The 13,960-nt window shown below is 43.1% G+C and overlaps 1 protein-coding gene across 2 annotated transcripts in view; it reads left to right on the forward strand.

The window, feature by feature from the left end:
* The first annotated feature begins 1,705 nt into the window (after window positions 1–1,705).
* Window positions 1,706–13,960, forward strand: part of gsk3ab (glycogen synthase kinase 3 alpha b) — a 33,010-nt gene continuing 20,755 nt past the window's right edge. For both annotated transcript variants that reach the window (XM_036594968.1, XM_036594976.1), the window contains exon 1: window positions 1,706–2,055. In XM_036594968.1, coding sequence (XP_036450861.1) covers window positions 1,881–2,055 — 175 coding nt within the window. In that variant the 5' untranslated portion in view covers window positions 1,706–1,880. The remainder of the gene's footprint in view (window positions 2,056–13,960) is intronic.

Genomic DNA, 13,960 nt, shown 5'->3' on the forward strand with positions numbered 1-13,960 from the left:
GAAGAACAGGGTAAAAGGGGGCTAACAAAGTATCAGAGAAACAGATGGACTACAGTCTGTAACTGTAGAATTACAAAGTGCTCCTATATAGTAAGTGGAGCTGCTAAAATGGACAATGAGCGGATAAACAAGGAGGTGGTCATAATGTTATGCCTGATCGGTGTATTTACACTCAGAAAAATCAACAAAAAACATATCATCTGATCAGGGGTGCCAAAACCCTACAGTCTCCACTGTAAGTGATTCTACCACTGGAACAGAAATATGAAAAAATAAAAATAACATTTCTTGTGTTGTAATTGTCTATTGAATCAAATGTCTTTGCATAAATGAATGTAATGTTTTTAAACATGTGGTTCCCAATATCTTAGCTAGAACGTGTTCAGTTTAAAGGAGAAGTTCACTGATTTTTTAAAATTTGTGTGATTTAGTGGTTGAGAAACAGTCAGTTCACACTGGTTTAATGTAAATAGGTAGTTGTAGAAAAAACGTGTTTAAACTTATTTAAAAACTTCAGACGTCTGGTTCCTATCACCACCACTGGGAACAGTTCTGACTCTGTACAGTGCTTTAGAAATGTACCTTTCACATCCTTTACATCCTTCATGAGACACGAAACACCATGAAGAATAACCTGCCCACCCTGCTTGAGCCGGGAAGCTTCCTGAGAAAATCGTCGCTGACCCATTGTAATTCGCCCATCACCTAAACAACCAGACTCAGAGCTGTCCTCACACCATTGTACTCATGAGTAATTAGGCACATGTACATTGTGCTGCTTGACAGATTGATTTGTACTTCACTTTATTTATTTTTTTTTATTTTTTATTTAACACTGCCCTCTTACTGTGCTCTGCACTTTACACAAATACTTTGCACGTTGTTTTTTATTAATGAATGTGTGAACGTACACGGTAGAATTCACTTATGGGTGTCTATGTTACTGCAGTTAAGTGTGTTACTGTACTTAAGTGTGACATTTCTACTGTCAGCTACTGTGGAACTGAAGACAAATTCCTTGCATGTGCCAACATGCTCGGCCTACAAAGCCTTAAAGGGGAAATCCGCTGATTTTTCTGAATGTATCTGTCTTATTCAGTGCTTGAGAGGCAAACGAAGTCATTTAGAGCAGTTTGATGTAAATTAGTTCATTGCAGAGAAACTTACTGAATTAGATTTCTTTACAGTGGTGGTGATAGGAACCAGGGGTCGCCATGTCTACAACACAAATATAGCCATTTTATTTACTATCCAAAACCACCAATGAACCGACACAAGTCTTCTGAGTTGTTGATGGTGGTAAAATAGTGGCAAATTTGAAAAAATATCTTTTCTTTGGGGTCTCTTTTGCCTTACAAACCCTGCGTGTACCCGTCCGCTATCACAGAACTGTAGCGAAACTGTGCCTCAGACATCAGGCAGCGTATTCGCAACCATTTCGTGTAATAACTTCCTGTGAGGCACCTCAGACGTCTGGTTCCTATCACCGCCACTGTGAACAATTCTGCCTCTGCAAGTTTCTCTAGAACATAGCATTCCACCCCACACCTCTCTGAACGACTTTGTTTAAATCTTAATGATTTAATTATGTGGAAGTTTTTGAAAAATTGGTGGAGTTCCCCTTTAACCACCCGATCCTGGCTCTGATTCTGTGGAACTACGTTTCCCAGCAGACCATGCGAGCGGCGCGTCAGGTCCAACAGCACAAGCCGTAGACCTGGGGGGGGAAGAAAAGAGGAGACGTAGCTGCGAGCCGCTCAAGCGCTCTTTATGTTCTTTTTTAATTCTTCTTTTACGGGTGTTTATCGTTTAAACTGACACAGTGTCTGCCGACACTCTTTTCCCGCCCCCCCGCCCCTGCACTCTCTCAGAAACCGAAAATGAGCGGCAGCGGGCGGCCCAGGACCAGCTCGTTCGCCGAGCCTCCGGGGGCTCCGGGAGCCGGCGCGGCTGCAGCCGGATCGGCCGTGGCCGGCGGGAGCGCTGCGGGTAAGTCCGGGGCTGCACAGGCCTCCGGCGCTAGCTCGGCCGGCTTCGGGAACCTGAAGCTCAGCAGTAAGTATGGAGTCGGGGTCGAGGAGAAGACATAGACACTGAGTTGTGGGGTTGGTTCCGAAAGACGAGGCCCTGACTCGGGTTATTTTGTCGTTTAAAGTCAGCGCTAACCTACTTTAGGTAGCCGGCTATCCTAGCTAGCTTGGCTAGGCTAACAGCAGATGAGCCCTGAGCGAGCCTTGTTTTTGTGAACGAGGCTGAAGTTGATTTCCTTTTCGCCAGCTTGTTGTTCGAATTTACCCCGTTCCACCTTAAATGGTATGGCTGTTTCATCAACTGCTGCACCATTTAAGGTGGAACGGGAAAATTCGAACAACAAGCCGACTCCAGCTTCGTTTTTCGTGAGCGAGAGAGGTTAGCTTAACTACACTCCTGAAGAAGACGGTTCTTCAGGAAAGACACTGGTTCTACGTAGAACCATGTGCATTCAAAGAACCATTTGCATTCAGATCGTTTTAACCTTTAAATCAATTTTTGCACACTCTTAAAAAAAGGTGGTTCTTTGGTAAATGGAATGGTTCTATTTAGAACCATCAGTTCTGTATAGAAGAACCCTTTCATGCTTAAATGGTTCTTTGCATGGTGAAATGGTTCTTCAGATTGAATGTGTTGCATGTGGCCTATATAATACCAAGAAATGGTTCTGCTATTGTTGTAAGATTGACATTGGAACAAAAGAAGAACCCTTTTTGGTGCTACATAGAACCATTTTCAAAAAGGTTCCATATACAACACGTTCTCCATCAGTCTGTAGAACTATTTCACCATGCAAAGAATCATTTAAGCGTGAGTGTTCATGGTTCTATACAGAACCATTGCCCTTCAAGAACCACCTTTTTTAAAGAGTGTACTGCGCAGTGGGTTTTATTCACATAGGGGAGGAAAGGCAGACTAGTCCTACTTATGCAGAACCTTTTTGAGTGGTTCTATATAGCTCCAAAAAGGGTTCTTCTGTTGTTACAAGCTTGACATCGTAACAGTAGCCGCACCTTTTTTGGTGCTATGTAGAACCATTTTATGCCTAAATTGTTCTTAGCAGGGTGAAATCGTTCATCAGATTGATGGAGAACGTGCTAGCACCAGAAAGCGTTCTTCTTTCGTTCCAAGCTTGACAGCATAACATTTTTGGGTGCTATATTGAACGTTGAGCCATATATAACATATTTTCCATCAGTCTGAGGAACCATTTCACCATACTTCGCTAAAGAACCCTTAAAGTACCAACTTTTTCAAGAGTGTAGCCGCTCTTGGTCCTTTAAATACTCTGTGGTGAGAGTTTCATCTCCAATATGTCTATAACACGATTTGGTCCATATAATATTCAAAGCTGTTGATATTATTCTCAAAGTTAGCTGTGTTGAAATCAGGCGACACCTTAAATCTGGTGATTTGGGGTTCTGTTATCAGGACGTCCCAGAAGAAATTTTCCTAGTAAACCCCCTGTTTTGTATCATGGCGTTTTAGGGCCACTGTTAATAAAAATAAAAATAGTAGACTTCGTGAAAAAGGTCGTAATATTTGGAGGATAAAGTGGGCTAACTGTAGGGGGGCTGCCATAACACGTTGGGGTCTCGGTTGCTGTACTGGCGCCGGAGCTCCACTCACTCCTGTCTCTCTGTGGATCATTTTGATTATCATTCTCACTGTCTGTGAAACTTCATGCCCTCTTTGAATGGGGGGAGATGTAGCCCCCGATAGCCGCGTGGACGACCCTGCCTGAGATTCTCCTTCAACAACACAGACAGACAGTTTCCTCCGAGTCCGTCTGGCTCTTTATTCTAGATAAACACAGTTTCCTGGTGCTGATGTGCAGGAGAGGCAGGGAGACTGAGTATTTCTTTATGGGTGAAATCGATATGAAACTCCACCAACACAGTATTGCGACCTTTCCTTATATTAATGCCACTTTAATGTCGTAATTCTACAACTTTTTTTTTTATTAACAGTGGCCCTAAAACACCATCGTAGTTTTGTCTCGGCGCAGCAAGCGTGATATTGTTCTCGTTCACGGTCTGGACTGTGAGTGACGTCTTTCCAGCAGCACCCGTTAGCTGACGGATCCCTTTCTATACTGTAAATGTCCAGCGTTATTCCTCGGTGCTTGTTCTTCAGGTCTTTCTCACAGATGCTGTGATGTTGCTGCTCTGGATTACAGTGTCCGCCGTGGTCCTGTTGGCCAGTGTGTTGGATTCATGGAGTCATAAGTGAAGGTTTGCTTTCAGTAGATGGGAGTTAGAGGTGTCGTGAGCAGCAGGCCACATGTTTTGAGTTTCTGGCTAAGCCCTTTAGGAATGTGAAGGCCTTTGAAGAATGTACAGGCTCTATATAGTGTAAAGCGAGGAGAGGGTTGGTTCGTGGTTGGCACTGTGACCATACGTTATCATTAATGTGATGGATTACGTTATGAAGGTGTGGCTGTGACCGAAATTGGTCACTGGTTGCGTTTTTAGGGTGCTATAACATGTCTGACATTTTTCTAATAGGCCCCATGTAACACGTGTCTTAGGTCAGGGTTGCTCAAAGCAAAGGACCCTGTGGTCCGCTGTAGTGGTCCGCAGGCTTGAACTCTGGGGAGGCAACATATTTTTGGCTGAGCATCAGCGACGTGAGTGGTTGAAGTCAAATTGATAAACCAATGACAAAAAAGCAGATTTAAAGTGAGGTTTATTATTATTGTTGATTGTGACGATGCTAGTCCTAAAGCCCGGTGAGTGGACTGAGGTTTGGCTATTTCAGATTAATCACAAATGCCCTCGAAACTAAAGAGAAACCAAAGGCAGTGGAATATTTTCCCTGAAAATGCGATGTACTGCATTTTCTCCATTTTAACATCTCTGCAAATGTATTTTTTAACATAACTGCGAACTTTGGGACCTGCAATTGAGCCAAAATGGACAGTCTGGTCTTTTTTCAGGCTCTGATTCTCAGATTTTCAGTTTCAGCACTTAAGAAAAGAAAATTGTATTTAAAAAGCTGATTTTAGTTTTCCTGTGAGCCGCTATTCTTTGTGTTTGTAAACAGGTGGGCCTTGGGGTGGAAAGAGTTGAAAACCCCTGTCTTAGGTCATCCGATCATGAGTGGACAGCACTGAGTACAAGTCAGAACGGGGTACGGCAGACCACATTGTGGTCTGATCACTCGAGCCACCACCTGAGGTGGTCAGGGACGCATAACAGTTGTAGTGTGAGCCCTGATCCGTCTCCGACAGCAGTGAAGGACCACGTAGTCAACAGTGTTATTGCAGCAGAGACGAAAGCACCTGAGTAGCTTCCGTCCCCGTCTTCTCTCCCGTTTGTGTGAGAGTTGTAACAACCTGTGCAACAAACACGGCGAGATACTGTGTGCAGTGTCCTTCGTCCAGTTACAGCTTACATTGGCTGGAGATGCATTCAAAACACAAGGAAAAGAAACGTGTAAGCAGCTGTACATCTTGCTGTCAACTTGTGATCAGATCGCTCAACAGTGCTGTTAATACCAACTATGAACAGGGCCTTCACGTCTAAATTATATCACTGAATTGTAGAGTGATTTTGAGCACACCACCATTTCCAGTAAAGATCTTGTAGTTTCTAGCGAAAACCACTGATTACTACAGTAGTTGAATCTTTCGCAAAATGCACTGTGACCCTCATGTTACTAAGCAACAGGCAGGAACCTTAACTAACCTGGCCCCTAAACATCATGTAAAAGCAGTCCTCTATGGGTGTGGATGTCATTTGAACGGCCATTTCTTGTCAAAGTAGGTGTTGGTTATGCAAGCCCCCAATTGATGAGCATTTACTGTCTACTGCTCATCATATTGCATCGTGTTGATACCTGTGTAGGTGAGGTTTGGGAATCACAGGGCATCTCACGATGCAATATTATAACGATATGTTGCTCACGATAAAGATATCACAATACTGTGATTCTGTGTTACTCGATATGTTGGAAGACAGTCTTCTACGATACATCATGACGTCTGTGAAACTGTAGAAAATAAAATACTCTGAAATAGGCAAATAGCCGGAATTGTGTTTATTAGTGTCAGTTTCACAGAATTTGACAACCAGTATGAAACGATGTGCGACAAAGCACAAAGCTTAGCTTCATGCCTCTTTAATACACATACACTGACGGCTTGTGTCATCAGTCCAATGTAAAATAGCCATAAACTACCAGAAAGCAGAACAGTTCTGGGGTTACAATGTCTGGAAAAGCTAGAACACAACTGTGCCTCTCTAAAATCTTTTCTAATGAAGGCTGACTTTGAGTTGTGGTAGCGTTGGCTGTTTTCTCTACAACCAGATCAGGATGATGACGAAGACGGTGATGATGCATGTTCGTTGTATTGCCCGTGTACTTTATTTTAACGAGACATTTCTTGTAAATCGCGTAGTCTTTGTCTATTTCATGCCCCATCAATGCTGCAAAAGCCATAGTGGACCCAGACCTTCGACTTGAAAGAAGACGATGCCTGTCGGATTCGTTTCCACTCCATTTAGGGATGCATCGATACCGATACTGGTATCGGGTATCAGGCCGATACATGCGTCTAGTCTATGCTGCTGTGCTGATGAACAAAGGACTCAAGCTGGCAGTGAACGAGTGTCTGCTCACACAGAGAAGTGCTGCTGACGCTGTGGCAGTCGGACACAAAGCCGGTGGTCAGTTAAAACATTCCGCCTTAGTATGTTCCTGCCAGGAATCCCATGTGATTTCAGCAGATATTATTTTTTTCAATTTTTACCTGGTATTTAGTCGTCTCCAATTCCACCCGCTAGTTAGGACTCCCCCAATCACACATGACGCTATCAACGCTAGGAGGGCGGGGCGAGGCTAACACAGGCTTCCTCCAAGACCTGTGAAACCAGCCGCTCATGCAACGTCATTGGACAGCTGAACGCGCTCGGAGGAAAGCGCCAACCGCCAGATCTGTTACGTCAGCTAACGGACGCCTGCGCTGACTAGCATCGCGCTGAGTGATGGGGGGAGAAAGGCAGCCATCCCACCCACCCAGAGAGAGCGAGGCCAGTTGTGCTCTCTTGGACTCCCGGCTACGGATGGCTGTAGCATCACCAGGGATCGAACTCGCGATCTCCTGATGATAGGGCCAACGCTTAGACGGTTGCGCCACTCGGGAGCCCCTATTTCAGCAGATTTTTAAACAACACAGTCACTACAATTTCCCCAGTGTGGGTGGAGACATGTAGGCTAGCAAAACGGAGGTAAAAAAAAAGTTAACATTTGCAGTACCAACGTCCGTGTATGCCAACTTTAGTCTGTTAGAATGAATAGAATTGCGAGGTGTAAACGTTAATACAGTGAATTTTTAAAAATGTTTTTGTAAAATATGCTGGAAAGAGACCATGTTGTTGTACTCATGTACATTTCCACCTGGTTTAAGCCGGGGTTACACTACATTACACGACCCAGAATCGTCTCGTCGTCTGAACTCTGATATAGTTTTTCCCAAACTCTCCTGTTTTTTTTTCAGCAGTCTTTTGTCTTCCTGCCTGTCATTTAAGATCAGCTAGAGTTTAATGATTTAATTGTTAAGGTATGTTGCACTAATTTGCACTAATAGCTGCTTCATTCGGTGTAGGTTACTCAGTATGCTGTCGGTGTCGGTGTTGGCGAGTACTGAAATAAGTGCTTGTACTCGGTCTGAAAACAGATATCGAAGCATCCCTGTTGGTAATAATGTGACACAAGGGGCAAATCTTAGATCCCCTAATGTGTTGAGTTGTGGTCAGTTATGTTTTTCACCCACACGCTTGATTTCCACTTCACACCATAATGGAGGAAGCTGGGGTCAGTTTGGTGTGTTGAAATTGAGACTTGGACAGCTCTTTGTATTTGTGGCTAAAAGGACCGCTGGTTAGGTGATTCTCCAGAGCAGTGCTTCCGAGACACATTGATCAGACCACTAGAGTTATTATGTGCTCCTAATTAAATAATTAAATTAAATAGTTAATTAAATAAGTTGATATTAATTTTAATGTAAATGGGAAATTTGGGTGTTGTTCTGTATTATGATGTATTTGTGAATAGGGAGGGTTGCTGAGCGCTTTCACTCAGTAGCCACGCTTACATGCAGCCTAATAATCTGTTAATAATCCGACTAATAGCACAATCGGAATAGAGTACGTCCATATATGCACCTCAATCGGAATAGTCTAGTCTGATTGAGGCCATTCGGAATACATTTCTATCCGATTAAGCGAGGTGGGTAATCCTGTAAATAATCCGTTAAATAGAATAATATCCGTGTAAACGCCTGTATCTGATTACATTCCCTATTGGAAAGTTTAAGTCCGTTCTGTTCATGTTCGTCACGTCATAGTGAAAGTTTATACCGTTCAACATGGCGGAGCAGAAACTGGTCTGCAGAGGAGACGAAGTTTATGCTCTGATCTTTAAAAGACGGCGGTGGGACGGACGTCCAGCTTATGTGTCTCAGAACACGACGTCTTCCTCTCGGCCTTCTTTAATAAGGACATGTGAAGGACGTTTTCCTGAGTCTGACATCATTTTAAAGTAATTAAAAACACAAGCGCTGCTCACTGCTGCTCATCTCACTCTGACTGGACTGGACTGGACATGATGCTGGTTGTCATGGTAACGTCTACACTAAGCGGTTCTCTACGCATGCGCGTCATTTTGGATTGGATTACTTGTAGTGAGCATGAAAACGGAGGTTTTCCATCAGATCGCTGAGTAGCGTAAGAATATAAACACCTCAGTAATATATTCAGTCAGATTGGCAACAGTCTTTGCATGTAAACACAGCCGATGCTAGGTGGGGGTGGGAGGAGGAGGTAAAATACGGTATTACTTAATTAATTAATATTACTTTGCCCCGCCCGCTGGTGCGCTGTGACATAATCATAATTCAGAGGTGGGGCAAAAGTCGTTACTCTTCGATGAAAGATGTCACAGGATCCTTTGGTGCACTGTGAACCCATAATTGCTGAAAATGTTTTATCTGATGGAATTTAGCAACCGTCTGAGGTCTTCATGATCAGGCCCGAAACATACTACGCAAATGACAGCGCTCCCTTCTGTACAAACTCACCGTGCCTTATTACGTTGCTGTGGTGGTTACACTGTTCCCAAATCCCAAATCCCAAGCTGCTACTGTGAGCATTTGAGATGAATGGATCAGAAATACTTGGAACAAAATCTTACTGCACTGTTAGAAATAAGGGTACGGCACGGGTACATTTCTTGTTCATTGAGGTACAAACAATGTAAATGTTCCCGCAAAGGAACAACAGTGGTTTTAAGGTCTGATTGTGAACCTTAAATAGGTTTCTCCCAATAGAGAGGCGCATATTTGTACCTTTTTCATAACCGAATGTTTTAAAACAGAACAGTAAAATAAAGTCCTGGAGACGAGACGGGGTGTGTGGAGTCAGTACAGCTTAGAACATATCATTTCAGTGGATTATGGTTCAGTTATGTTCCCTGACTAAAGGTACTGAGATGGACCCTTGAGGGAACCACCCCAGAGACAGTTTAGTACCTTTATTTCTGAGAGTGTACATGGCATTACAGGATGCTGTTTTGCAAGGCAAATTGCAGTCGTAGCATATATGTAGCAGTGTAATAGCAAGTAGGGATGCATCAATATGGGAAATGTGGGCAGAAACCAACATACGACATTTTTTCTTGTGGATATCTGCCTATATCAATATACAAACATCTGCAAAATGTAGAAATTGGGACTAAATCCAGCTGGGTTAGTATTATCGAAAAATTTACCGTTTATTTCTGTAGCGATGCAAATTTAGAAAAATGAATAAAATGCAGATATTAACCCGCCGTTGTCTAAATAGTCAGCTCCTCTGGAGTGCAATGAATACATCAGACATCGTTGAAAGATGGGTTAAATCCAAACTTTATGTAAAGCAGTAATCTGCTGATACAATTATTACGATTAGCTCATTACCGTATGATTGTGATATCAACATGCATCCCTAATCGCAATATGCTGTTTTGTGCATATCGTGCAGTCTTAACCCAGAAGTCAGTAGAGCTTTTGGTCACTTTGTGAGCATTAACTGAGCTGCAGCTCTCAAGATAAATAACTACAACTGCGTATTTTATGATCAATCAAATCTACTTGTAGTTTATCAGTTTATACCACTCAAACGCTCCTTCTCCTTCGTATATGGACCAAAACTCCACAGGTTGTCCAGGTTCAGGAAGCCCTGCGGTTCAGTTTATTTGACTGGAGGAATGTATATCACAGAATGCCACAGCTGGATTGGTTCTGGCTTCTGTGGAAACTTTCAGTGTGGTATCAAAATTGCTGCCCGTATTTTGATCCACATATTTCCCATCACTCTGTTGAAGGTGTAAATAAGTGAGAAAAATTGCTTTGGCTTTTTGTCTCTGACTTCCTGTTTGTGCAGTCCCAGCGGGCACGCCCAGTGAAAGTGTTGCAGAGGTAAACCCTGTAGAAGGAGATGTAGGTTCAGTTCCCAGCTGTGCCATGTGGTGGGATGTCTCTTTGTAGTCGGCGATATGCCTGAATAAGGACCTCGGGATTAAGCTGTTTTTCTTTATGGGGGGAATTTTCAAAGATCGCCCCATCACAGACTGTAGTAAACAGAAATGTTCCAAAGCTAATATGTTCTGTCCTGTACGTTCTTCCAACAAATGTCGCAGGACCCTTTGGTGCGCTGTGAACATATAACGGCTGGAATTTTTTATCTGATGGAATTCAGCAACCGTCCGTTGCCTTCTTTATGATGAGTTTTCTGTTCTTTACAGCGTATAGGTGGGCAATATGACTATTTTATCGTTGTTGTGGTCAATTTTGTTGCTGTGATATGCTGTTCTGAGCGTATCGTGGATACTTAAAGATCACTGACCAACTGCGTGTTTCATTTAGTGCTGGGCGATATGACCTCAAATCAATATGGCGATTAATTGATTGTTTTACCTCGATTACAATTACTGAACAATTGTTTTTTTTTTGCCCTCATAGTTCATTGACAAGGTTTGTACTGTAAATATGCTCTACATCTTAATGTAAATCGTCTCAACAGCCAGATAGGAATTCAATAATTTCGTGCTGTTGTGCCCTAATAAACGTTTGGGGTGACATTTCTGTACAGAAATTAGAAGAGACTCATCCAAAACCCTCCGTGTTTGAAGAGATTTTGATAGAAATGTCCGAATGCGCCCGGAGGAGAACGAGGCTGCAGCGTCAAAGAACAGTTAAAAGTCTGAAAGCAAAGTTTAAAGAATCCGAGGACGCGAAACAAAGAAGTGACCGCGCCCTTTTTACGGCTCGAACACATTCTGGGTGATGAGCCCAGCTGTCAGTCAGTGAAGCTTCATGATGGCTCCTGTGATGCTGGTGAAGATGAAGCTGAACCTCCGTGAGCGACTGGCGCTCGTTCATAGTCATGATTGTTGACCTCTGGATGAGCCGCGTGAAGCTCTGTTCTTTTGTGCATGCGGGTCGGTTTAGGAGCTGATCTGTTCAGACTGATGTCACATACACATCACATTTAAAAGATATTGTGAACAGCCGAACAAAAAAATCAGATTTGGTGAGAAAATCAGATTTGGGACACTTTTACCTGCTGTGTGAACGTAGCCTTAGCTTCCATGTGGCAGACTGGACGTGGCGGAGTCACGTGACGACACGCGTGGTAGAAAGTTTTTAAGGGGACAGTACACGAACACACAGAGTGGGGAAAGGATTAACAGAACTTAAAAAAATCCAAATAACCGACATTGGCAAGATTACATCGGTTAGCGGTTCTGAATGTCGGTTTTGATTACTTTTCGATGAATCGCCCAGCCCTAGTTTCTATATAAAGAGAGCATAATAAGTCCTACAGCACAGTATATAAAACATTAAATAAAAATCATTGTATTCATAGTTTTTGTTGGCTGTATTTAAATTTGCCACTGGTAATGCGTGGTGTCCGTGTTTCAAAATACCATGACGATATTCTGAAGTATCATGATATATTTTTACCACGTAGCCAACCACTGGTACAGGGAAGCTGTACATCCCTTCCACCAGGCCCCTCCTTGGAAATATGTCATGATACAGAGAGAAAATGCTTTAATTTCCCATTCATGCTGACTTAAGGTACAATCGGATGTGATGGAGAATGTCGCTGAGGTGATCATTCGCCAAGTAACGGTTGGTTTGGATTCTGATGTTTTAAAATATGTTAAAAATAACTTTACTGTAAGTGAATGAGGGAAGACTCTGCCGCTCTGGGACTTTCCTGCTCCTGGACCTTCTCTTTGTTCTGTCAGTGTTCTCTGTGGGATTTGTGGGCTTGTGTCCTCAAAGCGTGTTGAATTGGAAGAGCCGTTCCGGGATTAGATGCTTCCCTGTTCGTTCTGCTCAAAGTTAAAAGACGCTGACCCAGAAACTGTCCGCCTGATCTCAGACTGCAGGCGCGGGTCTCTCTCTCCACCTCGCTTCAAATACGCTGAAGGGCGTGTTCCTGCTGGTTCAGCGATAAGTTGTGCTCCTTGCTTCATAATGAAGGAGGAATCCAAACTAAACACAGGTGTTGGGTTACCAGCACCTGCTGGAGTGTAATATTATTTCACTTTTCTGCCGAGAAGTAAGTGTGTGTGTGTGTGTGTGTGTGTGTGTGTGTGTGTGTGTGTGTGTGTGAACATGGATGCATTGTTAAGGACGTGACTTAAGACAATAGAGTCTGGCTGCAGACTTGCACTCTCAGCCCCAGTGACGTCACGTGCACATGCACTCTCTGCCACAATGGCAGAAGCCCAACGACACGGTAGCTTTTGGCTGTTGCTTAGCGACATCATCACTTAATCATTTTTCGTCCATAACACAGCTAGAGAGTTACATTTAATGCACCTCCCTGTTGAAAAAAATCATAGAACCCATTAAAAGTGTCTGGTGGTTCCTGGTGGTTTTCAGTAGTCATTAATGGTATTCTGTGTTTTCCTGATGGGATGATATCACAGTGTAAAGGATAAACCAGTGTAAACCATCAGGTTTTATTCCTAACAGCCCTGCAAACGCAGTTACGTTGAGACAACGTACTGTTTTGGTGCCTTCAGCGTCGTCTGCTTGGTGTCCTCTATATTGTCACAACGTTGAGATGTAATTCCTCAGAAAGTTTCGACAACGTTGTCTGACAGCTTTCGAGGAGGTTGTGACGACATTGACCAGACAGCAAAAGTAATCAGTACTACGTTGACTGTATGTTGTCACAGCTCCTCCTAGAATCCTTAATAAGCTCTATTTTAATCAATATTACAGTTTTTACGGGTCTGATCGTCTTCAGCCCGGCTTTCATTAGTTTCAGTAGTTTTTGTTTTTTCTGAGAATAAACCCGACATTCATGTCTGATCATCGTGGTAGGTTTTATTTTGAAAGTTTCCATATATAATTACATGATTATCACTATGGCAATGTTAATATACATTCAGTGTAACTCTTGTTGCCCAGAAGTTCGTGTTTTTCCTCATAAAACCAACAAAAACACTGTGGTGGCAGAGCAGCACTGACGTCATCAATAGGCTGGCAGCGCATGTCCGGCTGAGAGTGCATGTCTGCAGCCACTTAAGAGGCAGGGACGGTGTGACCAGCTTTGGTGCGACTTTTTTTGCTAACTGCTGTAGCTGATGTTATCTCGGTCCAGATGCAGTGAAAAGAGATTTCTGCTAAGATAATATGTTGGCACATTGTCCACTGAGGAGAAAATACCAAGAAGACAAGCGTCCAGCACTGTACCGGTTAGTGATAGCACTTTAGCTCATCTGAAGAGGCAGCTTCTGTTACTCATCCAGCATGAAAACCTACTAATGTTTCCTTGGCTCTTTATTCTAAAAGCTTTTTAACCTCCAGTGCTTTCATCTAAACAGTAAGGTCTAATCCCATTTCTTATTTTTACCCCCACCCCTT

This window comes from Colossoma macropomum, unplaced genomic scaffold (genome assembly GCF_904425465.1).
Source record: "Colossoma macropomum unplaced genomic scaffold, Colossoma_macropomum, whole genome shotgun sequence".
Lineage (NCBI taxonomy): Eukaryota > Metazoa > Chordata > Actinopteri > Characiformes > Serrasalmidae > Colossoma > Colossoma macropomum.